Source organism: Leucoraja erinacea, chromosome 9, assembly GCF_028641065.1.
Source record: "Leucoraja erinacea ecotype New England chromosome 9, Leri_hhj_1, whole genome shotgun sequence".
NCBI lineage: Eukaryota > Metazoa > Chordata > Chondrichthyes > Rajiformes > Rajidae > Leucoraja > Leucoraja erinaceus.
The window spans coordinates 22,181,993-22,206,677 of NC_073385.1; the positions used below are offsets into that span (position 1 = coordinate 22,181,993).

Sequence of the window (24,685 nt, forward strand, 5' to 3'; positions counted from 1 at the left end):
TCCAGTGACTGCTGTGAAAGGACAGCTGACAACATGGGAAAGTCCACGTGACAGCTTGGAGAGACAGCTGGCAGGAGGGAACAGACCCCACTGGGGCCGTCATGGGCTAGCTACCCATGATAGCAGTCCCCAACGCTGTTTCAGTTAGTTGGAGACACCCGCTAAATGCTACAAAAAGTAAATTAAAGAGAATACCCCTAGAGCCTGCGAGAGCGGGGGCGGAAGATGGCTCACCGATTGATAACACGGTTACAGACCCAGGAACGGAAACGACTACGGACAAGGAGAGCATGGCACATGAGACATTCACAACGGCTGCGGGACACAAACTTCAGGTGTGCATTTGTGGTTGGGAGAAAATTACATCAGTGAAAGGCTTGAAGATCCACCAAGGGAAGAAAAAGTGCTTGAGAGAGCAGAGACATGGGCCTCGCATTGACCAGTACTTCTTACGAAGCAACCAGTCAAATCAGTCGAGTGAAGCACAGCGACGGGACTCAAAACCAAAGTTCGCAGAGCAGCATCAGCACCCATGTCACTGAAGAGGGTGATACAAGCACAGAAATGCCGGTGGAGGAGCGCACGCAACAACGACAAAGACCTCCATTGGAGGGTAAGATCAAAGGGCACAAACCTGGAGTAAAATGGCCCAAAGCTGTTGAAAAGAAAGAGTGGGAGACGGTCAACAGTGACCTTATACATATCTTGGAGCAACAAGCGGGCACAGCAGTGGAAAAGCTTGAAAGGATGGGCAACACAATCTACAGCTACGGAGAAGAACGGTTTGGGGTGAGTAAAGGGAGAGGTGGAAAGAAATTACCAACACCAATCAAGTCCAGGAGGCAGCAGGAGATCGAGAGGCTAATCAGAGAGAGGAGACAGTTGAAAAAGCAATGGAAAAAAGCAACTGACGCAGAGAGAGAAGGTATCATGCTACTCCAAGAGGACATCAAGAGCCGATTGGCAACCTTGCGAAAAGCAGAGAACTTGAGGAAACTTCGCAAGAAGAAAGAACACACAAGAACACGGTTCTACAAAGACCCTTTCAAGTTCATCAAAGACCTCTTCGCAAAGGAAAAAAGTGGAACTTTGAAAACATCGAAACGGGAATTGGAGGAACACCTGGAAAAGGCCCACCAAGACACGAAAAGGCATGAGCAGTTAGTCATCCCACATGACATCCCGCCTATTCAACCACCTGAATTCAACCTGGACATCAGCCCTCCAAGATGGAAAGAGGTAGAGAACACTGTCCGGCGAGCAAGAGCAGCATCAGCTCCGGGGCCAAACGGAGTACCATACAAGCTCTACAAGAATGCACCGGATGTGTTACGCTTTCTATGGAAGCTCATGAGGGTGGTGTGGAAGAAGCAAACAATACCTAAGGCGTGGCGAAGGGCCGGGGGTGTGCTAATACCTAAAGAAAAGGATGCGTCAGACATCAGCCAATTCCGGCCAATATGTCTCCTCAACGTCGAGGGGAAAATATTTTTCAGCATTGTATCACAAAGGCTGTCCACCTATCTGGTAACAAACAAGTACATTGATACATCTGTACAGAAAGCAGGAATTCCAGGATTTTCGGGCTGCTTGGAGCATACAAGCATGATCTGGCACCAGATCCAAGCAGCTAAGAAGGACAAAAGAGACCTACATGTGATCTTCCTCGATCTGGCCAATGCATTTGGTTCAGTTCCCCATGAACTCCTTTGGGAATCTTTTGCCTTTTTCCATGTACCAGAGCTCATCACCACACTGGTCAAGAGCTATTTCCAAGACCTGCAGCTGTGCTTCACAACAGCTGACTTCAGTACAACATGGCAGCGCTTGGAAGTAGGCATCATGGCAGGCTGCACAGTCTCACCCTTGGCCTTTACAATGGCCATGGAAGTCATCATCAGGGCCTCAAAATGGGTGGTGGGCGGTGAACGAACAAGGGCTGGGCTCCGTCTGCCACCCATCAGGGCATACATGGACGACATGACAACACTAACCACTACTGCAGCATGCACCAAGCGGCTACTTGGAAAGCTGCAGGAGAACATCAAGTGGGCCCGAATGAAAATCAAACCAAGTAAATCTCGAAGCATTTCCATAGTCAAGGGGGTGCTTAGAGACACAAGGTTCTGTATCGGTGACGACCCAATACCAACAGTGTCTGAACAGCCAGTTAAAAGCCTGGGCAGATGGTACAACGCAAGTCTCAAGGACAAAGAGCAGGTGCAACAACTAAGGCAAGAAATTGTCAACGGCCTGGAGAACATCAATCAGACCCTGCTGCCTGGGAAACTGAAGCTCTGGGGCCTACAGTTTGGACTCCTTCCTCGGACGATGTGGCCACTGACCGTTTATGAAGCCCCAATAACAACTGTGGAGAAGATGGAGCGAACCATAACTTCATACGCGAAGAAATGGCTCGGGGTCCCACGATGTCTAACTAACATCGGCCTATATGGCAAAGGGGTCCTGGAACTACCTCTCACTAGTCTAACAGAGGAATACAAGTGTTCTAAAGTAAGACTTCAGATGACACTGAGGGACTCTAGAGACAAGACCATCAGTGCTGTTGCGCCACCCCTAGTAACTGGCCGGAAGTGGACACCATCTGATGCAGTACAGCAAGCTTCATCAGCCCTGAGGCACAAAGACATCGTGGGGCAAGTCCAGCAGGGAAGAGGAGGCTTTGGCCTTACGACAAGTAAACCAACTTGGCGAAAGGCCACAACATCAGAGCGGAGGACATTGGTGGTCGAGGAGGTGCGGCGACAGGAGGAGGCCGCAAGAAGTGCAAAGGCGGTCTCTCTTGCCAAACAGGGGCAATGGATGCAGTGGGAAGGTGTGGAGCGGAGGAAGATCAGCTGGAAAGAACTATGGGAAATGGAAGCAAGCAAGATCAGCTTCATCATCAGAGCGACTTATGATGTGCTTCCAACACCAAAGAACCTCCAGCAGTGGTACGGCGAGGATCCAACCTGTGCCCTCTGCCCAACTCCAGCAACCCTGAAACACATCATGGTAGGCTGCAAGACCAGCCTCACGCAAGGGAGATACACGTGGCGGCATAATCAGGTACTAAAAAGCCTGGCATCAGCCCTTGAGAACAGGCGGTGTGCGACCAACTCCTTGCCTCCGAGAGCAAGCAACCCCCCCCCCCTAAGGGCAACAACCTTTGTCCGAGAAGGACAGAAAACATCTAAACATCCTTCCACCAGATCAGAAGAAGGAAAACTATGCAGGGCCCGTGACTGGAGGATGCTGGCGGACATCGGCCGACAACTAGTTTTTCCACCTGAAATTGCTTCCACCAACCTCAGGCCAGACTTGGTGTTCTGGTCCCCTTCACAGAAGACTGCTTACATCATAGAGCTCACAGTTCCATGGGAGAACTGTGTTGAGGAGGCCTATGAGCGTAAGAAGCTGCGCTACGCAGAGCTTGCAGCAGAGGCAACGCAGCGTGGCTGGAACACCAAAGTCTATCCAGTTGAAGTGGGATGCAGAGGATTTGTTGCGTCATCTACAATCAGACTGCTGAAGGAGCTTGGAATCCACGGTCAGGCTCTGCGGAAGACCATAAGATCACTCTCAGAGGCGGCTGAAATAAGCAGCCGGTGGATTTGGCTCAAGCGGAAAGACCCATGCTGGGCCCCAAGTACGTCAGGGTGAATCTTTGGGATGGTTTGACACGGGACACACGCTGAGGGCTGATCATCCTGCAGCGGGCCGCCCTTGTGGAGGGTGTATAGTGTTAAAAGGCCGAAACACCCAGTGATGCAAGGGTACACTACTGATGATGTGTCCTGTGCCCAACTATCCTGAAGGTTACACAGGCCAAGATATGTGTATCACCCCCCCCCCCCCCACCGATGTTGAGCGTCTACCACTCTCAACAATCAACGGATGTCGTGAAATGCTCCCCACCTATTGGCACAAGGATAAACAGGCAGGAAATGGGGTTCTTTCATCTTGGGAACCTGGAAACTTATTCAGTACAAAGTGAAGGAGAAAAAAAATCTCTTCTCAAAAATTTAATAAGGTCTGAAAAATATGATTTGAATCAGTTCAACTGAGTTTCTAAATGGAACACGTCCAGAATTGTTTTTAAAATATAGGACACAGAAAGCCACATACTAATGGTGCTAATGGGAAAGCACTCTTCTGGTGCAGGGGTAAAGGTACTTTTTTTGGGGACAAAGTAAATAAATATGCTGATGATAACACAGAATACTACAGTGTATAAAGTATTCCACTCGCCAAATCCAATCATCTCATTTTATGTCAATACTATCAAGAGAACGCTATGTTTTTATCATGTTTTATGTGCTGAAACATTTTTGTGTGATTCTGTGAATTTGTAGAGCTTACTAAATCTGTCTGTATCTGCACTTTACAGTTAATCAGATAAGTGAATCGTCCACCTTGTTTATACCAGCTGAGCAGATAGTTTAAGATTGATGTTGCAAGACAGCAATATAGTTAAAAGCACATAATTATGTCTTGAGGTTGTTTGGAAATGTTGGCATGGATCGTCCTGAATGGAGCTGACTGAACTTTCTGTCCTCGGCCTCTACCATTGCAGGAGTGAGACCACACCCAAATGGGAGGAACAGCACCTCATAATCTGCTTGAGCAGCTTACAATCCAACAATATGAACATTGAATTCTCTGATTTTAGGTAGCCTCTAACAACCGCCACTCCCCCTCCCCGTTCTCCCCCACACCCCATCCCTTTTGGTCCCCACTCCCATGGGCCCCACCAAGACTTGGACCGATTTCTCCCTTCCCCTCTACCCACATTCCTTCCTCTGGCTTCACAACTCACAACCCTTCAATTCTTTTGTCTCACGCCTATTGTTCATTTCTGACCTCTGCCCAACCATCTGCCTATCAAAAACCTTCTCACCTATGTTCACCTATTACCTGGTACATTTTGGCCTGACCTTCCACTCTTCTAGCTTTCTTAACCCCAACACCACCAAAACACACAAACAGTCTGAAGAAAGGTCCCGACCTGAAATGTCACATCTCCATGTTCTCCAGAGATGCTGCCTGACTTGCTGAGTTATTCTAACACTTTGTGTCTTTTATTTGGAACATTTGCACGTACTGGCCCCAATCCCACTGCACCTCGACCTACTTGTGTCTGTCTAACTGATTCCACTGGCAAGTCCTTCCAGAGCTGGGCAACAAGGCCCTTGACCATGACAGGGCCTCAAGTGATGCCATTGGGGGATGGGTGCAGACCAGGCCAAACCCTACCCATAGACCTCAGTGAAACCTGTGACCCCCAATAGCAAAGCAATCCCTTCAAAGCTCTCATTGTTTCAATGTTTCCAAATGCTCCTGATATTCAGAAACTTCTTGAAAATATTGAAAATTATCTCGACAATTTAAAATATGTAAAGTGCTGGAGTAACTCAATGGGTCAGGCAGCATCAGTGATAGGAATCCATAGGCATATTTTGGGTCGGGACCCTTCTTCAGACTGACTGAAGTAGGGGGTAGAAAGCTGGAAAAGAGATTGGGGGGGGGAATCAGGACAAGGCTTGGCAAGTGATAGATGTATCCACCTATCAATTGCGGGCTTTGCACCAGCCACAGAGATAAACACAAAGTGCTGGAGTAACTCAGCGGGTCAGGCAGCATCTCCGGAGAAAAAAGATGACGTTTTGGTTCAGATCCCATCTTCACATGAAACACTTTGTTATGAAGTGGTATGAACCAGCATCTGCAGTTCTTTATTTCTACATGTTGTCCTGCCCCCATCTCCTTTCCAGCTTCCTCCCCCCCCCCCACCCTCCCCCCCCCTGCCCCCCACAACAATCAGACCAAAGAAGGATTCTGACCCGAGAGGTCATCTATCCATTCCTTCTACTAGTGTGTTGCCTAACCCACTGAGTTACTCCAGTACTTTGTCTTTTATGTAAGATTCCAGAACAAGGGGTCACAGTTTAAGGATAAGGGGGAAATCTTTTAGGACCGAGATGAGGAAAACTTTTTTCATACAGAGAGTGGTGAATCTCTGGAATTCTCTGCCGCAGAAGGTAGTTGAGGCCAGTTCATTGGCTATATTTAAAGAGGGAGTTAGATGTGGCCCTTGTGGCTAAAGGGATCAGAGGGTATGGAGAGAAGGCAGGAACAGGATACTGAGTTGGATGATCAGCCATGATCATATTGAATGGCGGTGCAGGATCGAAGGGCCGAATGGCCTACTCCTGCACCTATTTTCTATGTTTCTATGTTTCTGCTATTCTGTGTGTCTCCACTTGAAAATATGCATTTTGTTTACCTCACCTCAAACAGATGGTTAAAAAAATTATAAAAGATTAAAACTAACACAAACAAGTGAAAATATATATAATTGGCAGCATATTATTTTCTTCATTGCAGCTGTACATTGGAGTGCAACTGGAAAAATCACTGGCATAACCTGGCCAACAAGGTTCGGACTTTTGATTTTTGGATGGAGATTTGAACTTACTTGCACTATTCTGAATAAATGCCATGAGTTCTGCAAAATCTCAGTCATTATCATTGTGTAACATGGAAATCAACCACAGTAGGAACACATTGCTCATGCCATCACAGATACTGTTTACAGATTATTTATTTCTGGGCCATGATTGACTTACTTTTTTTCATACTTTCCATAGTTACCAGGGTGAAATGTGAAACTATGAAAAACAGTAAGTTCTGCAAATCAGTGTGTAGCTCAAGAGCCCTCAAACAGGCCAGTCACCAGCCAGGTCAGTAACAGAGTTGCTGAATTGACCTATGAGGCCATTATAATTGGAAATGCATACCATTGATTATTATTATGTGGAGCTAAATAGAATATACTAAGGCTAAATGTTGGCTTCTTCCAAAATTAATCACGTTGGGATCTGTAGAATTTATTGCCACAGAAGGCTGTGGAGGACAAGTCAATGGATATTTTAAAGGCAGAGATAGGTAGATTCTTGATTAGTACAGATGTCAGGGGTTATGGTGAGAAGGCAGGAAAATGGGATTAAGAGGTAAAGATAGATCATCCATGATTGAATGGCAGAGTAGACTTGGTGGGCCAAATGGCCCAATTCTGCGTCTTTCACTTATGACCTAATGACATAAGACTCCAGACAGAATCATGTGCCAAACGTCAGAGCTAGCAATAAAAGTCAGCACAAGGAGTCCCCTCATTGTGGTGAAGGCTCATTCCATTAACAAAGCTTTCCACTTGATCCACCTCTTTACCCACCTCTGGTGCAATGTAGTCAGGTGTGCCGCAGAAGGTACAAGTTGTGTAATTACTATAGATTCCCTCCTTGCACATTCCAAAATCAGCCAGCTTACAGTGACCCTCCGAATCTAACAGGACATTATCCAGTTTCAAATCTCTGGAGAAGAAAAAAACACATTAAGGTCATTTTGTTAGCAATTTTTAAATCTCAAGTCAAGTTTATTCGTCACATACTCATACGAGATGTGCAGTGAAATGAAAAGTGGCAATGTTTGTGGACTTTGTGCAAAAAGACAAACAAACAAACAACCAAACAAACTATAAACACAATCACATATTCTTTTACATATTAAATATTGTGGGCGGAAGGAAAAACGTTCAGTCTATCCTCATGTTTAACTTGATTTCCCAGATGACTATTTATGTTAGATGGCGAGTATAAGCAAAGGACAGACACAAACCCTTGAACTAATAAATAGCAGCAAAAACAACAGTAATTAGTTAACATTGGTAAGTGTTCCACGATTACTTCAGTATTCACAAGTTCAAAGAGAGAAATAAAGGGATAATGAGTTAGGTTTTCAATTCTCGACTAGTGCAGTAACAAGACCAAGAGTGGCTATTTGTCATATGTACTTGATTTGAATCGGAATAATGGAATTCTTACTGCAGTTTTACAGGCACACTAGCTGCAACAACGATAAATATCCAATAAATGATCAGTTATTCTAAAGTAAACCAGACCTTGATCGTGCAAGAATCAAAGTACCAAGAGTAGCCACAGTAATGCAAAGTCCATAGTGGTTCAGTGTGGCGCTATGGTAATGGTTGGGGTTGTTCAGGGCAGTTCAAGAGCCTGTTGCTAGTGTAAAGAAGCATGCTCCTGTAGTTTCTTCCTGATGATAGCAGTGAGAAAAGATTGTGGCAAGGATGGGTCCGATGATATTAGCTGCCTTTGGGAGGCTTGGCTTCCAGTAGACCCATTCGATGGAGGGAGGTTCATACCCGTGATGGTCCAGGCAATGTCCACTACTTTCTAAGCCGCCTTCATTTGTGAGCAATCAAACTACTGAACCAGACAGTGGTGCAACTAGTCAGTATGCCCTCCATTGTACTTGCTGCAGCTTGATAGATTATTCAGTGACATGCTGAATCTCTTTAAGGATCTCTTCTGAGGATGTAGGGTGTGTTAGTGAGCTTTCTATGAGATTACATCAATGTGCTGGGCATAGGAGAGATCGTCAGAGATGTGTCCACCCAGGAGCCTGAAGCCCATGATACTCTCTACATGTGTCCCACCAATGATGTCAGGTGCATGGTGGCTTGGTTTCCCTTCTGGAAATCAACAATCAGCTCCTTGGTCCTGTTAACATTGACAGAGAGGTTATTTCTCTTGCATCCTTCATCTAGCTTATCAATCTCTCTCCTGTTTTCTGACTCGTGGGTCCTCCGCCTCCCAACTCACCTGTTATTCATCCAACAATGGTGGTATCACTGGCAAATTTAAAGATTGCATTGGACCAATGTCTGGCAACACAGTAGTAAGGCAGAGAGAAATTCGAGCTAGGGGGCTGAGTACACAGCTCTGCAGTGTGTTGTTGCCAATCCGTATTAATTGGGTTCACCAACTCGAGAACAATCCTGAGCTACTAGCTACCATCTACCTCATTGGCAACCCCTGGACAATCAGACTTTACTGGACTTTATCTTCTGCAAATCAGTGTGTAGCTCAAGAGCCCTCAAACAGGCCAGTCATCAGCCAGGTCAGTAACAGAGTTATCTTGTACTAAATGTTATTCACTTTATTCTGAATCGATACACTGTGGACGGCTTGATTGAAATCTTGCACCATTTTTCCACTGACTGGATAGCACGCCACAAAAAAGCTTTTCACTGTACCTCAGTACATGTGACAATGAACTAAACAAACTAGTTAATGAGGGAGTTGAGGATACAGTTGCATGCGGAGGAGTAGAGATATGGTTCCCTAAGTTTGAAGATGAGTTTGGAAGGGATGATTGTGTTGTACACCGAATTGCAATTGATGAACGAACAGCCTGACAGATGTGTGCATGATGTTTAAATGACCTAGCACAGATCTCATCCTCTGTCCATCTGCTGTGGTGGTGGGCAAACTAAAGTGGGTCCTCTGCCTCCCAACAGTTATGCTACAGGTTGGTGTTTGATGTGTTCGGAATAGCATTTATTCCTGTAGAGGGAATATCTGTGGGTGTGGGAGAGGAAATACTTTGGAGTTAAAAGTTTAGTACCAGGCACTACAACATTTGCTGTGATCAACTTCATGCTTCACATGGCCGCTGTATTTCTTGGCTTTACCCTCCAGCACTCAGACTTAGAATTTTTATGAATACTTTCTTTGCTTTACTGGTATGTTGGAAATTTGGCTGCAGAACACACATTTACAGTAAAAGCTCCCGGATGCTAGATCATGGAAACCAACGAGCCAGTGTTCCTGCCAGCCTTGGCTGGAAGCAAAACCAAGATTGAAATGACAGCAGCTTTCCAGTAAAGACTACAAGTCTGACTTTATTTCCGAGTTGAGCCATTTAAAGGACCATTCATGGACCAGATCTTTTTTTGCTTTTGAAAGAAAACAAGATGCATTTATATTGTGGGTTTCAAATCCTCAAGATTCCCAAAGCATTTTGCCACTAGCAGATTATTTGCAAAATGTGGCTATTATTGTGACATGGATAAATGTGACAGTTTGCAGATAGCGAATGATCACAGGCCTAGAAATTGTGGCGCAAGGTTTATGTGGCTATGCAATATAATTAGAGTAAAAATGAGTCACAAATACTTAATTTAGGATTGAAAAGGTCTCTGTCTTTTCCTTCCAGCTCCTCTTCATGTGATGTGTGTGTCCATTGAGTGGTGCACACTTACATGAGCAGCTCTTCATAGGAGTCTGGCTGTGTAAGTCCCATACAGGTCCCTTTAACTAAAAACCTTTTGCAGCAGCTTCTCCTTGGGGGCCCCCAGTCCTAAGCACCCCGTTACCTCGGTCTACAAAGATAAACTGTGTCCACTAGCTGAAGTATCAATAATCAGAGTGAACACATGTCTGGTGATTGGCAAAGAATCTGGGCAAAATGAGGAAAACTCTTTGTATTCATTAAGTTTAGAAATACAACATGGAAACAAGCCCTTCAGCCCAATGAGTCCATCATCAATCACCCTTTCACACTAGTTAAGATAAGATAAAGATAAGATAAGATACATTTATTGTCATTTGGACCCCTTGAGGTCCAAACGAAATGCCGTTTCTGCAGCCATACATACAAACACATAGACCCAAGACACAACATAATTTACATAAACATCCATCACATCGCTGTGATGGAAGGCCAAATAAACCTATCTCTCCACTGCACTCTCCCCCCCCCCCCCGATGTCAGAGTCAAAGTCAAAGCCCCCGGCTGGCGATGGCAATTGTCCCGCGACCATTTAAGCCACGCCGGGTGGAGCGAGGTCGCACACCGGGTCTTGGTGTTAGAGCCCCCGGTGTGCGCTCGCAGAGTCCCGCGGCCATTCCAAGCCGCGCGGGGCAGTGGTGTCAGGCCCCGCTCCAGGAGCTCTTCAACCCCGCAACTCGGGCGGGGGAAGTCGCCGTTGCGAGAGCCCTGAAAAGCGGTCTCCCTCCAGGGACCCGCGGGCTCCCGGTGCTGCCGTCCACAGACCTGTCGTTGGGGCCTCCGACTCTCCGGTCGGGCCGCAGCAGCAGCAGCAGCAGCAGCAGCAGCAGCGCTCCTCCACCGCTCCAACCGTTCCGGACTCGGCCAGCCCCGCGACGGCGACGGTGAGTTGTAGCACCAGAGTCCCCGGCTTCTTCCTGTTGGAGGCCGCTCCTCGTTGCGGCCCCAACGACAACGGAAACCCGACGAGAAAAGGTCGGGTCTCCAGTGCAGGGAGAGATTTAAAAAGTTTCCCCCCCCCCCTCCCACCCCACCCCCACCCCCCCCCACACACACACCCCAACAAAAAATAACAAAAACTACATTAAAACACAGACAGAAAATAATAAAACGCGGACAGACTGCAGACTGCAGAGGCTGCTGCTGGCCAGAGCCGCGCCGCGCAGTGGGATAGTTCTTTGTTATCCCACTTTATCATCTACTCTCTACACACCAAGGACAATTTTACAGAGGCCATTTAACCTACAAGCCTGCATGTCTTTGGGATGTGGGTGCAAACCAGAGCACCCGAAGGAAACCCATGTGGTTAAAGGGAGAATGAGCAAACTCCACACAAAAGGTATCCAAGGTCTCTGGCACTGTGAGGCAGCAGCTCTGCTGGCTGCACCACTGTGCCATCCTAAAATTAAGTGTTTAGGATATGGAATGCATTGCCTGACAGAATGATTGATACATTCAAAGGCAGCTTTTGAAAATAAATTTGATAAATGCTTGCAGAAATATAAGGATTTCCCACAATAGGGCTATAGGGAAGGAGCTTTAGACAGGGACCAAGAGAATTTGTCCTGAAAGATCTGATAGGCTGAATGGCCTCCCATTGTGCTGTGTTGTTCTATAACTAAAGACAGACACAAAAAGCTGGAGTAACTCAGCAGGTTAGGGAGCATCTCTGGAGCCACTTCTCTGGAGATGCTGCCTGCCTGACCTGCTGCGTTACTCCAGCTTCTTGTGTCTGCCTTTTGTTCTGTAACTACTTGCGATACTGAATAGGTATTGACAATTTATCTCCTCCCGCCTAGATTACTGCAACTCTCTTTACACTGGCATCAGCCAAACTTCCCTGTCCCGCCTGCAACTGGTCCAAAACGTCGCAGCGAGACTCCTGACGGGCACCCGAAAAAGTGACCACATAACCCCGATCCTGGCCTCTCCCCACTGGCTCCCTGTGCGGTTCCGTATACATTTCAAGACCCTCCTCTCTGTCTACAAAGCCCTCAATGGGCTTGCCCCCTCCTACATTAAAAGTCTTCTCACCCACCACTCCACCTCCAGGTCCCTCAGATCAGCCGACTTGGGGCTGCTGAATATCCCGCGGTCTAGGCATAAGCTTCGGGGCGACCGCGCCTTTGCGGTTGCAGCTCCTAGACTGTGGAACAGCATCCCCCTTCCCATCAGAACTGCCCCCTCCATCGACTCCTTTAAGTCAAGACTAAAAACTTATCTATACTCCCAAGCCTTTCCTGACTTCCACTGAGCGAGGGCTATATATATATATATGTATGTAGTTTGTTTGTTTATACTATTCTTATAACAAATGTAAAGCACTTTGGCCAACGAGAGTTGTTTTTTAAATGTGCCATATAAATAAATGTGACTTGACTTGACTTGAATGACCTTATCCCAAGAATGAACTTTAAAAAGGACAGTAATTAAGAGCAATGAAGGAGATTCCTGATATAAACATTTCAGAGATAAGACCAGAGATAATGGTCAAAAATATTATGATTGTCGCACATTTTCCCGTGTGATAAACAAATAAACTATTTTACTCAAGATCTGTCAAAGTGTCTTCCAGAAGCACTAAAGTACAACTTTATGCATCTGAAGCAAAACTAGATATTATAGTTTTTAAAATGACAGATTGGCTCTCATAGTGGATTCTGCTGTAATCTGCTGCAACTGGGGAGATGGAAAACGGTGAGAAGGAATCACGCCACTACTGACAAAGTGCTGCTCTGCCAATCTGGAGTGCTAAATTCCCAGCCTAAGTGTTACAGGAGAGGCTTGGATCAGATGTTTAATGATTCCGAGATTCTTGGCAAGGTTTCCACCTCGTTGCTACCTCAATGGAATTCTAAAATACAAATATTCTACAAATATTGTAAGTAAGTTTAAACAAATACATTTTGGTTCTACCTGAGATAATTCATTGACAGAGTGAAACTTTAATCACTATATAGAGAACATCAGATTCTGTAAAGAATTCAGATACTTGGGATTCAGCCTGTTTTCTCTATTAATTTATCTTATCTTCGACAGTAGAATGCAAAATGTAGCATTCAGGTCACAATTATTTAAAACGTAGCATTTTGCAACTTAATAGACTACTTTCATTTCCCCATTTATCTGTCAATGTTTAGTAGCAGGAAAAGACAAACTTCTGCCTTCTGGATGTTTATTTCGAGGAAGAGCGAGTGCCTTTTTTCACATAACTGTTTGCTAATGCTTTGCTGTTGCTGCTTGGATGGTGAATCACTTTTACAGCTGTATGTCAGGAGAGCTCACCCTAAAAAAGGAATACAGATGCAATTTGCCTCAACTGAACCTATTTGCTAGGAGCTGATTTCGCTGACTTCGTCTCAAGAAGGGTTTCGGCCCGAAACGTTGCCCATTTCCTTTGCTCCATAGATGCTGCTGCACCCGCTGAGTTTCTCCAGCATTTTTGTGTACCTACTAGGAGCTGATGGAAGCTCAGACAGAATTTGAAACTAACCTTGTGAATTATTAACAAGTTTTATGTAGCTGAAATGAACGGTTAGAAATTTATAAACACATGAAAAACATGGACCAAAGTGACAATGCGAGGGACAAGTCACTGTCCGATTCACCTCTACCACATTGTGGACCTTGGACTTTATCTAAGGAATCAGTGCTAACAAACTCTGTATTTTCCCCTTTACTTTCCCTATTATACCCGAGTTTGGCCAGATTGTATTGATGTACTATTATCTGAACTGATTAAATAGCGTGCAAAATATTTTTTTTACTGTACATCATTACAGGTGACAATAATGGCCCCAAACCTAAAGAATGGTGAGGGTTGTCCCATTGCATCCAATGATTTTCCTACCTGTTCCTAATGCAGGTACTCCAGTCTTCTGCTGGCACCAAGTGTTTAGTGCCAGGAATTTCAGGCGACTTGCCGCTCTGCTGGACTGACCAGCATTACCTGAGCCCTCTTGAAGGGAGGTCATCGTTGAATTCTATTATAACATGATGTCATTGTGCAGTTTGTGGAATGCTTGGTGCAGCCCTAATGAATGAATGAGCATACTGATTCACCCACACTAACCTTGGTGGAAAAGGTCGACATCTGCAGACAACCCTGAAGTCTAAAATAGTGGAGCTATTACTTGAAATTGGAGATTTCAATGTTCATACCATTGGATTGTAAGCTAATCAAATGGAATACAAGATACTATTGTTCCAGTTTTTTGTCAGGCAATGGGGGAGGCCAAGGACGGAAAGGTCAGAATGGGAATAGGAACGGGAGTTAAAATGGTTATCCAGGATTTGGGAAATTCATCCCAGTTCCTAAAGCATCTGGAAGACCCAGCGGGCCTTTGTGGACAGGGAGCGAATGCTCAGTGAAAAGGTCACCTAGTCTATGCTTGTTCTTGCCAATGTAATGGATCCCGCATCTGGAACCACAAATGCAGTAGACACAAGGTTTGAAGAGGTGCCTGTGAACCTATGTCTCACATGGAAGGTTTGCTGGGGTCCCTGGATGGAGGTGAGAGAGGAGGTGTAATGACAGGTGTTACATCTCCTGCAGTTGTAAGGGAAATAACTGGGAAGGAGGTTGAATTAAAAAGCATGAACAAATCAAGGGGCGGTTTTCTCTACAAAAATGGTAAGGGGTGGGACAAGAAGATGTGACCAGCGGTGGGATTATGCTGAAGGTGTTTGAATAATAATATCTTTTATTGTCATTGCACGTCAGTGCAACGAGATTTATTATGCAGCTCCAACCGATGAAAAAGAAAAGTAAAATAAATAAATAAGCTGTGTGTCGTGACCATCCGAGGGAGACAGTCCAGGGGGGGATGGGGGGGCACTCAGCAGGGCCGGTTCAGAGCCGCTATAGCTCTTGGAATAAAGCTGTTTCTGAGTCTGGAGGTTCGGGTGTAGAAGGCCTTGTAACGTCTGCCGGAGGGAAGTAGTTCGAACAGACCGTTACAGGGGTGTGATGAGTCTTTATGGATGCTGACGGCCTTCCTGAGGCACCGTGTGTGTAGATGCCCTCCAAGGCTGGTAGCTCTGTCCCAATGATCCTCTGCGCTCTGTGGACGACGCGCTGAAGAGCTCTCCTCTCCGCCTCCGTGCAGCTGAGATACCACACACAGAGATGCCATACGTTAATATGCTCTCTGTGGTGCAGCGGTAGAACGTTGTCAGCAGCTGTTGGGGCAGACCAGTCTTTTTTAATGTCCTCAGGAAGAACAGTCGTTGCTGTGCCTTCTTGACCAGCGCAGCGGTGTTGGTGGACCATGTGAGGTCCTCTGAAATGTGAGTGCCCAGAAACTTAAAGCTGGACACTCTCTCCACACTTTCCCCGTAAATGGAGATTGGGGCGTATTCTCCATTATGGGACCTCCTGAAGTCAATAATCAGCTCCTTGGTCTTGGAGGTGTTTAGTGACAAGTTGTTACGTGTGCACCAGTCCGCCAGGTTCTGCACCTCCGCCCTGTATTTTGTTTCATCACCGTTGGTGATCAGCCCAATCACTGTTGTGTCGTCTGCAAACTTGACGATGGTGTTGGTGTCGAATGCAGGAACACAGTCGTGAGTGAAGAGGGAGTAGAGCATGGGGCTTAGTACACAGCCCTGTGGTGTGCCGGTGCTCAGGGTGATAGTGGAGGACAGGTGCGGGCCCAGTCTCACTGCCTGCGGTCGCTCCGTCAGAAAATTCAGGATCCAATCGCATATCGGCGAGCTGAGGCCTAGCTGGGGGAGTTTGGTCGTGAGCTTGGTGGGGATGACCGTATTGAATGCAGAGCTATAGTCAACGAAGAGCATCCTCACGTACGTGCCCTGTCTGGCCAGGTGAGTCAGGACAGTGTGAAGAGCCAGAGAGATGGCATCCTCTGTTGATCTATTTGCCCTGTATGCAAATTGATGAGAGTCCAGTGAGGCAGGGATGCTGGATTTGATATGGGAGAGGACCAGCCTTTCGAAGCACTTCATTGGGATTGGAGTTAGGGCAACTGGGCGGTAGTCGTTCAGGTTGGTGACTTTGGACTTTTTCGGCACCGGCACTATGGTGGCTGTTTTCAGGCACTTGGGGACCGTTGCCAGAGATAGAGATAGATTGAAGATTCTCGTGAATACCTCCGCCAGCTGTACAGCACAGTCCTTTAGTACCCTTCCCTGGACTCCATCCGGGCCTGCAGCCTTGCGTGGATTGATCCTACGCAGAGCGCACTGTACCTCCTGAGTGCTCAGTGTTAAGGCCTGTCCCTCCGCCATGGCCGGGGTTATTCCACTCCTGGTGGTGTTGCCAGTTTCGAACCAGGCAAAGAAGGTGTTCAGTTCGTTGGCCAGTGCGATATCACCGTGGGGGCAGGCAGGGCTGCTCTTGGAGTCAGTGATGTCCCTGACACCCTACCACATGCTTCTGGTGTCCGCGGCATTGAAGTGTTCTTCTACCCTTTGCATGTGGATGTCTCTGGCCTTTTTTATGCCTTTGTTCAGGTTCGACCTGGCCGCACTGTAGGCAGAAGTGTCCCTGGATTTAAAGGCATTGTTGCATGCCCTTTATGCTGAAGTAGGATTATGCTGAAAGGTTGGAGCATGAAGTGAAAAGTGAGTACTAGGTGAACTCTATCCTTGTTCCATCTGGAAGAAGGGAGAGTGAGAGCAGAACTGCAGGACAAAATGGAGACATGGATGAGAGCTCCATCCACAACTACAGGGCTCCATCCACATAAACACCAGGATATGCAGATAATCCCAAGTGTTTGGAGAAACTTCGCAGATCTGGTCGGTGGCATGCATGGATAGGCAATGTTACAGGTTGGACTGAAGAAAGATGTCCTAGAGTGGAAAGCCTCATCGTTGGAGCAGATGCAGGGGAGAGAGAGAAGTTAAGAGTAAAGGATGGCATCCTTGCAAGAGTATGGGTGGGAGGAAGTACAGTCAAGATTACTGGGAGCCAGTGATTCTATAGCAGACGTCAGTACATATTCTGTACCCTGTGATGTTGACAAAGATCAGGAAAGCAGAGAGAGGTGTGAGAGGTAGTCCAAGTGAATCTGAGGACAGTGTGCAAGTTACTAGTAAAGTTAATGAAATCAATGAGTTCTGCATGGGTACAGGAGGCATGCCCGATGCATCTGTTGAAGACCACAAAAGTACTTTGAGTAATATAAAGTGCAGATCACAGTTCTGGATTAAGTTTGTATTCAAAATCAATAACATACACTTCTAAAACAACAAGAATGAGATTGCCATTCTTTCAAAACATTCCATGTGCTCTGGGTTGATTTTAATATTTAGTAAACTATTATCCTGGGGCTTCAGTCCCATGGTTTAAAATGCTTACTCCACAAAATGCCATGTTTGGATAAACAAAGACAATAAATTGTATTAAGTTTGATAAATGCTTATAAAAAATTCACCTTTAATGCTTCACTGAAATCGTTGAGATAACTGAACAGAACTGAATGCGAACCATAATAATAATAATAATAAATTTTATTTATGGGTGCCTTTCAAGAGTCTCAAGGACACCTTACAAAAATTTAGCAAGTAGAGGAAAAACATGTAAGGGGAATGAAATAAATAGTAGAGACATGACTAGTAAACAAAGTAAAGACAGAATTCAATACAAAACACAATATGAGGCAATTAATGCACATATGAAAAGGGAGGGGGACGTGGGGCTAAGGGTAGGCAGAGGTGAAGAGATGGGTCTTGAGGCGGGACTGGAAGATGGTGAGGGACACGGAATTGCGGATCAGTTGGGGGAGGGAGTTCCAGAGCCATGGATGAGGCAACTATATTATGTGGGATATGATGGTTCCAGCACTACTTTGGATATGCATGCTTGTAGTAGAATGAATGCATGGATTGTGCTGTGTTACCTGAGATTCAGAGCTACTGCTTTACTTACCTTTTGGGACAAGCTTATCTTTTGGATGACCATGCTTGTAGTAGACTGAATGAAAGGGGTAAAGCTGGAGTTGTCTGTAACCTTGGTGAACCTTTCCTCAATCTCATCTTCTATTGTGGCCTATTCTATTGATACAACTTTGTGATGTCAGGGTGATGAAGTAACACTGGATGAACTGTATAGAGATGATGAAGGTACATTGGAAAATAACTCAGAAATGTCTAATCACGCAATGTTCCCGCGGCAGCTGCCTACTTTAGAAATGTCATTCCTTTTACGTTGGGAGGTTTACCAATAAGCCCATGGCAAAGTCACAGTGTTAATTATGTCTATTGGGTGATAATTGCTGGCCAGCCTCCGGGAGACTTCTTTGAATGATGCAATGGTTTTATTTGAGTACATGAGACTAGATGGTTTTATATCCAATTAAAAATGTGTGGTCATTAATCAAGAGTACCTCATTGTATTTCATTATTATTTAATTCCATTTATTTTTCTAGCCAGTATTGACCGGTCCTAAATTCAGATTAAATAAATACTTGTTACTTTGTTCATTGACAGCTATCATGGATTCTCAATAGTATGCCCTATATATCTTTCAAAAGGAAGCATATAATTTTAGTCCAGTTTACTCCTTTTTTCATTGTGATGTTTAAAGTTTTAATCAACCAAAGCCACTAAAAGTCCTTTGTTGGTAGCTGAATGAGATTCCCTCAGAACTGTCACATCGAAGCATTAGTTTTAAATGACAGCTGCAGGGCCTGACACAAGATATAGCGTGACCTAATTCCCCCTCTGGTTTGTTATCCAGACTCACCAAGCTGCTCCGTGTCTGCTCATGCTCAGGCTCAGATCACGGGGCCTTAAATGTGCAAGTTGTAACTCACAAATCACATTACTGCAACGCTAACCTTCACACTGCAAAGAAGGTTACGGTTGCACAAGAGCTGTCCAACTTCACCAAGGGTAAACTAAAGCTAGTTGCCTTAGAATTCAGATTTCTATACATACAAATACAAATTGGAAACTCACATTTCACTATACTCCCAATAAGATAAAATCAGCTATTGCAAAGAGAGCAATATAAATGGCGTATATTGCCATATTGCAGTATAAAACAATACAACATAAATGGCTTATATTGCCATTATATTGAGAGTCCCAACCCAAGATGTCACTTATCCATGTTTTCCAGAGATGCTGTCTGACCTGCTGTGTTTCAGTACTCCAGCACTTTGTGCCCTTTTGTGTAAACCTGCATCAGCAATTCCTTGTATCCATAATATAAATGGCTTGTTTGGTAATGTTGATTAGGTTGAATTTTCGTACTGTAGAAAAAGTGGCCATTCAGCCCATAGAGATTATTCTGGCTCCCAATACATTTCCATCGATTGCATTCTCACACTATTTCTCAGTCACGTTCTCATGTGCATATGAACTCTAATGTCAATCACCAGACACGGGGTGACTTACAGTAATGAATTGCACTACTGATCAGCATTCTTTAGCAGTGGCGCAGCGGTAGAGCTGCTGCCTCACACTGCCAGAGACCTCAGTTCGATCTTGTCCTTGGATGCTGTCTGTGCAAAGTTTGTGTTTGTTCTCCCTGTGACTGTGTGGGTTTCCTCCTGGTTCTCCATTGTCTTCCCACATTCTAAAGACATGCAGATTCGTCAGGTTAATTGGCCTTAGTAAATTGGGCCTAATGCGTAGGATGCAAAAGTGAGATAACAGAGCTAATGTATGGGTGATCGATGGCTGGCATGGACTCAGTACGCTGCAGGGCTTGTTTCTATGTTGAATCTCTAAACTAAACGTTGGCTGGAATTTGGAGGAAAACCGGAGCACATGGGAAAACACATATGGCCACAAGGAGAACATGCAAAAATCTGCAGTCTCTTGAAACTCCATTTTATTGCTCCACTGTAAAGTCTCTTCCAGACATGTCTTCATTTTTCCTCCTCTCTTCATAGGGGATTCTATGACCCTTTCTCAGCTTCCCACTTCTGCTCTTTGCCACTTCTCTTGCCAAACAGATTCTAAAATATGCCGCCCTTCACGGTCTGCATCACCGTGAGGAAGAGACTACAAAAAGTAGTAAACACCGCCCAGTCCATCATCGGCTCTGACCTTCCTTCCATCGAGGGGATTTATCGCACTCGCTGCCTCAAAAAGGCTGGCAGTATCATCAAAGACCCACACCATCCTGGCCACACACTCATCTCCCTGCTACCTTCAGGTAGAAGGTACAGGAGCCTGAAGACTGCAACAACCAGGTTCAGGAATTGCTACTTCCCACAGCCATCAGGCTATTAAACTTGGCTCGGACAAAACTCTGAACATTAATAACCCATTATCTCTTATTTGCACTTTATCAGTTTATTTATTCATGTGTTTTGTAGTCAATGCCTACTATGTTCTGTTGTGCTGAAGCAAAGCAAGAATTTCATTGTCCTATCAGGGACACATGACAATAAACTCACTTGACTTGACTGCGAGTATTTGACTTCATCCACCCTTCACTCCCCTCATCTTGTTTCACTGAATGGCATTCCCTTCCTCATCTAGCTCCATTTATTGCCTGCCACTTCTTATTACTGGCTAACTCCCCTTGACATTCTCAGCCCTCATGCAGTTTGCCCCGACCCGATACATCTTCTATCCCCTTGCCTCCACAGATGCTGCCTGACCTGCTGCTTCAGATTACGGCAGTTTCTTGGTCAGCGTTGAATCTGATTGCAGGAGCTGTACAGTATAGTATAGTATATCTTTATTGTCATTTTCCTGAGTACTCACATACCCAGAGGAAACAAAAAAACGTTGCTCAACCAGTGTCCATTCAGTGTGCAGTAAAAAATAAATAGAAATAAAAATACATATATCATGAACAAATTAAACACTCTACTCTCTACTAAAAATCAACAGGCGTTCCGATTGGCAGCGGCACGACAGTGGCTCTGCTGCAGTGTGTCCAGGTTGGTGGTTGGTGCGCGATACTTTCTTAGGGGGCAAAGTCCGTTTATCAGTCTTATAGCCTGCGGGAAGAAGCTAAGGAGCATCCTGCTGGTTTTGCAGCTAATGCTCCTGTACCTCTTCCCAGATGGCAGGATGGAGAATATGTGATGCGATGGGCGGTAGGGGTCTTTGATGATGGAGATGGCTCTGCTGATACATCTCTTCCTGTATATGTCCAGCAGGAAATGGAGTGGAGCACCAATAATCCTGCTGGCGGTCTTCACAATCCTGTCTAGTTGGTGCCGTTCATACGCCTTGCAGCTCCCAAACCAGGAAGTGATGCCGTAGGTTAATGTGCTCTCGATTGTCCCCCTATAAAAAGTTCTTAGGTGTGTACTGGGGAGACCTGCTTTCCGTAGTCTTCGGAGAGGGTGTAGTCGCTGCTGGGCTCTCTTGACCAGTGCTGTGGTGTTGGTCGTGGACGTCAGGTCATCTGACAGGTGGAGTCCTAGGAACTTCATGCTGCTGACCCTTTCCACATCAGCTCCGTCGATTTGCAGAGGTGTATGGTGTTGTTTTCCCGCCCTCCTGAAGTCAACCACCATCTCCTTAGTTTTTCCCACGTTGAGAATGAGGTTGTGGGACTTGCACCATCCTGTGAGCAGCTCCACCTCCATCCTGTACGCTGACTCATCATTGTCACTGATGAGACCCACCACTGTTGTGTCATCAGCGAACTGTGCAGCGTCAGCTCCTGTTTCCACCACTGAGTCACTCTTGTACAAGAGCAAAGTCCACTGAAAGGTGGCACATCATGCATTTACCATAGCTCCGGTGTATATTTCTGTTATACCCAGCAGTTAAAGCTCATTGTTATAAAACGCAACATCTGAATGGATTATAAAATTGATTCCCCAGACTTTCAAGAATTTAGCACCAGAATAGAACAGCAGTTTATTACATAAAATTGGATTTGAATCAATAATCGGTCCGGGCTGACAATGTCCAATTAAAATGTCTGACGTGATATGTTAGATTGTGGGTAGACACAAAATGCTGGAGTAACTCAGCGGGACAGGGAGCATCTCTGGAGAGAAGGAATTGGTGACATTTCTTTGACCCTTCTTCAGATAGGTGACCCTTCTTCAGACCATCAGTTTGAAGAAGGGTCTCGACCCGAAACGTCACCCATTCATTCCTTCTCTCCAGTGATGCTGCCTGTCCCGCTGAGTTACTCCAGCATTTTGTGTCTACCTTCGATTTAAACCAGCATCTGCAGTTCTTTCCTACATACCAGTAAGTTAGATTGTGACGGTTTTAACAACATTTCACTCTGTATCCTAATTTAACTTCAATGAATAGGAACTAAAATAGGATTACCTTTCAGTTTTTCTATGCATTCTTGTTAACAAATTCCAAAAGCTAACAGTAATGACTTACTACACATCACCAATGGGAAGAACTGTTTCAGCTGGCAGGTCACATAGGAACCATGATCTCACTGAATGGTGGAATCGGCTCGAGTGATAATTAGCTTAGTCTTGTTCTTATGACACAGATTAAAAATAACTAGCAGAACAAAACCAGGGGCAGATGAGGAATGTTTTTGCAATAAGCGAGCAGTTATAGTCTGGAACGCTCTGCCATGAAATTTCAATCATAATTTAAAAAGAAAATGCTTGCAGAGCCATGGGAATGAGCATGCAAGCAAGACTAATTGATAATTCTTTCGAGGAGATGGTACCAACGAATTTTGAAAATGACCACCATGTGTGCTGAAATGATTGTATGATGTGGCACTGTGTCACCATGACTACACAAGGATTAACTGGCACCAGGGGTAAGGAAAGACCGTTCACATCGTGGCCCTGTTTCCACCAATCTTTCCACCACTATGCACAAGAAGCGCAAGGCGCGATTGTATGCAGATGCCGAGAAGTGTGTTCAGCTCTGACTGAACAATTTCTAATCTTCTGATGTGGACTTGATAAGAAGAACTGGCACCAGTGGCTCATAATCATTAATTAAACAATCAAGGAAATAAAATAGTTTGTGGAAACTGTTTTCCACAAACGATCTCCCCCCATCTCTTTTGGCTCTGCAGATAGCTGTCCACTCTGACTCTCTAATGGACCAATTTTATCCCTCGTTATCCTTTTGTGATTAATATAGCTGTAGAAACCCTTTGGATTTACTTTCACCTTACTCAAAGCAACCTCATATCTTCTTTTAGCTTTTCTAATTTTTTTCTTAGGATTCTTTTTACATTCTTTATACTCCTCAAGCACCTCATTTACTCCATGCTGCCTATAACTATTATAGATCTCTCTCTTTTTCCGAACCAAGTGTTCAATTTCCCTTGAAAACCATGGCTCTTTCCAATATTACTATTTCCTTTCAACCGACTGGGACATAAAGATTCTGTACTCTTAAAATGTCACCTTTAAATGTCCTCCATTTCTCTTCTCCATCCTTCCCATAAAACAAAATGTCCCAATTCACTCATTTTAAATCCTTTCGCATCTCCTCAAAGTTAGCCTTTCTCCAATCAAAAATCTCAACCCTTGGTCCAATTCTAACCTTCTCCATAATTATATTGAAACTAATGGTATTGTGATCACTGGACCCGAAGTGCTCCCCAACACATACCTCCGCCACCTGACCTGTCTTATTTCCTAACAGGAGGTCCAGCACTGCCCCTTCTCTAGTAGATACCTCTATGTATTGCTGCAAAAAACTATCCTGCACACATTTTACAAACTCCAAACTATCCAGCCCTTTTACAGAATGTGTTTCCCAGTCTGTGTGGAAAATTGAAATCTCCCAATCACTACCTTGTGCTTACTACTAATATCTGCTATCTCCTTACATATATGCTCTTCCAATTCTTGCTCCCCATTAGGCGGTCTATAATACACCCCTATAAGTGTTGCTACACCTTTCCCATTTCTCAGTTCCACCCGAATAGCCTCCCTAGAAGAGTCCTCTAATCTATCCTGCCAAAGCACTGCTGTAATATCTTCCCTGACAAGCAATGCAACACCTCCACCTCTTGCCCCTCCAATTCTATCGCATCTGAAGCAATGAAATCCTGGAATATTTAGTTTCCAATCACAGCCCTCCTGCAACCATGTTTCACTAATCGCCACAACATCATACTTCTAGGTGTTAATCCAGGCTCTAAGCTCATCCACCTTTCTTACAATGCTCCTACCATTAAAATATACATATTTATACATATATACACATATATTAAAATATATTAAAATACATTAAAATATACACATTTACACATATAAACTTTAAAGCAAATGTTAAAGATTTGATGCAGAACTTCAATCTGCCCAGTGAGAGTTCTGATTTTTTTCAGATGCACTTTGTGGTGAGATTTTTAATTCTCTCCAATGGCCATCATCACAATTGCTGAGTTTGGATTTTTGAGGTAGCAGTCTTTATCCATGTATTCAAAGGAAGGATGATTTAAAAAACAACAAACTTTTTACAGTTGTGCGAATTAATTAATGAGTTTATGTAACAGCTTTATCAAATGAATGCTTTCTGTCACATGTTCCCTGACTGAAGTTACTTTCTATAAAAAGTTTATATAACATTTAGCCCTTATTGTTTCTGGTTTTCTGAACAAATACCTTGGAATAATTCCAATCTCCAGCCAGAAAGTTCTGG

The 24,685-nt window shown here is 44.8% G+C and overlaps 1 protein-coding gene across 1 annotated transcript in view; it reads right to left on the reverse strand.

The window, feature by feature from the left end:
* Positions 1 to 24,685, reverse strand: part of LOC129700114 (protein kinase C eta type-like) — a 197,897-nt gene that overhangs the window by 10,087 nt on the left and 163,125 nt on the right. The window contains exon 11 of the mRNA XM_055640312.1: positions 7,235 to 7,373. Coding sequence (XP_055496287.1) covers positions 7,235 to 7,373 — 139 coding nt within the window. The remainder of the gene's footprint in view (positions 1 to 7,234; positions 7,374 to 24,685) is intronic.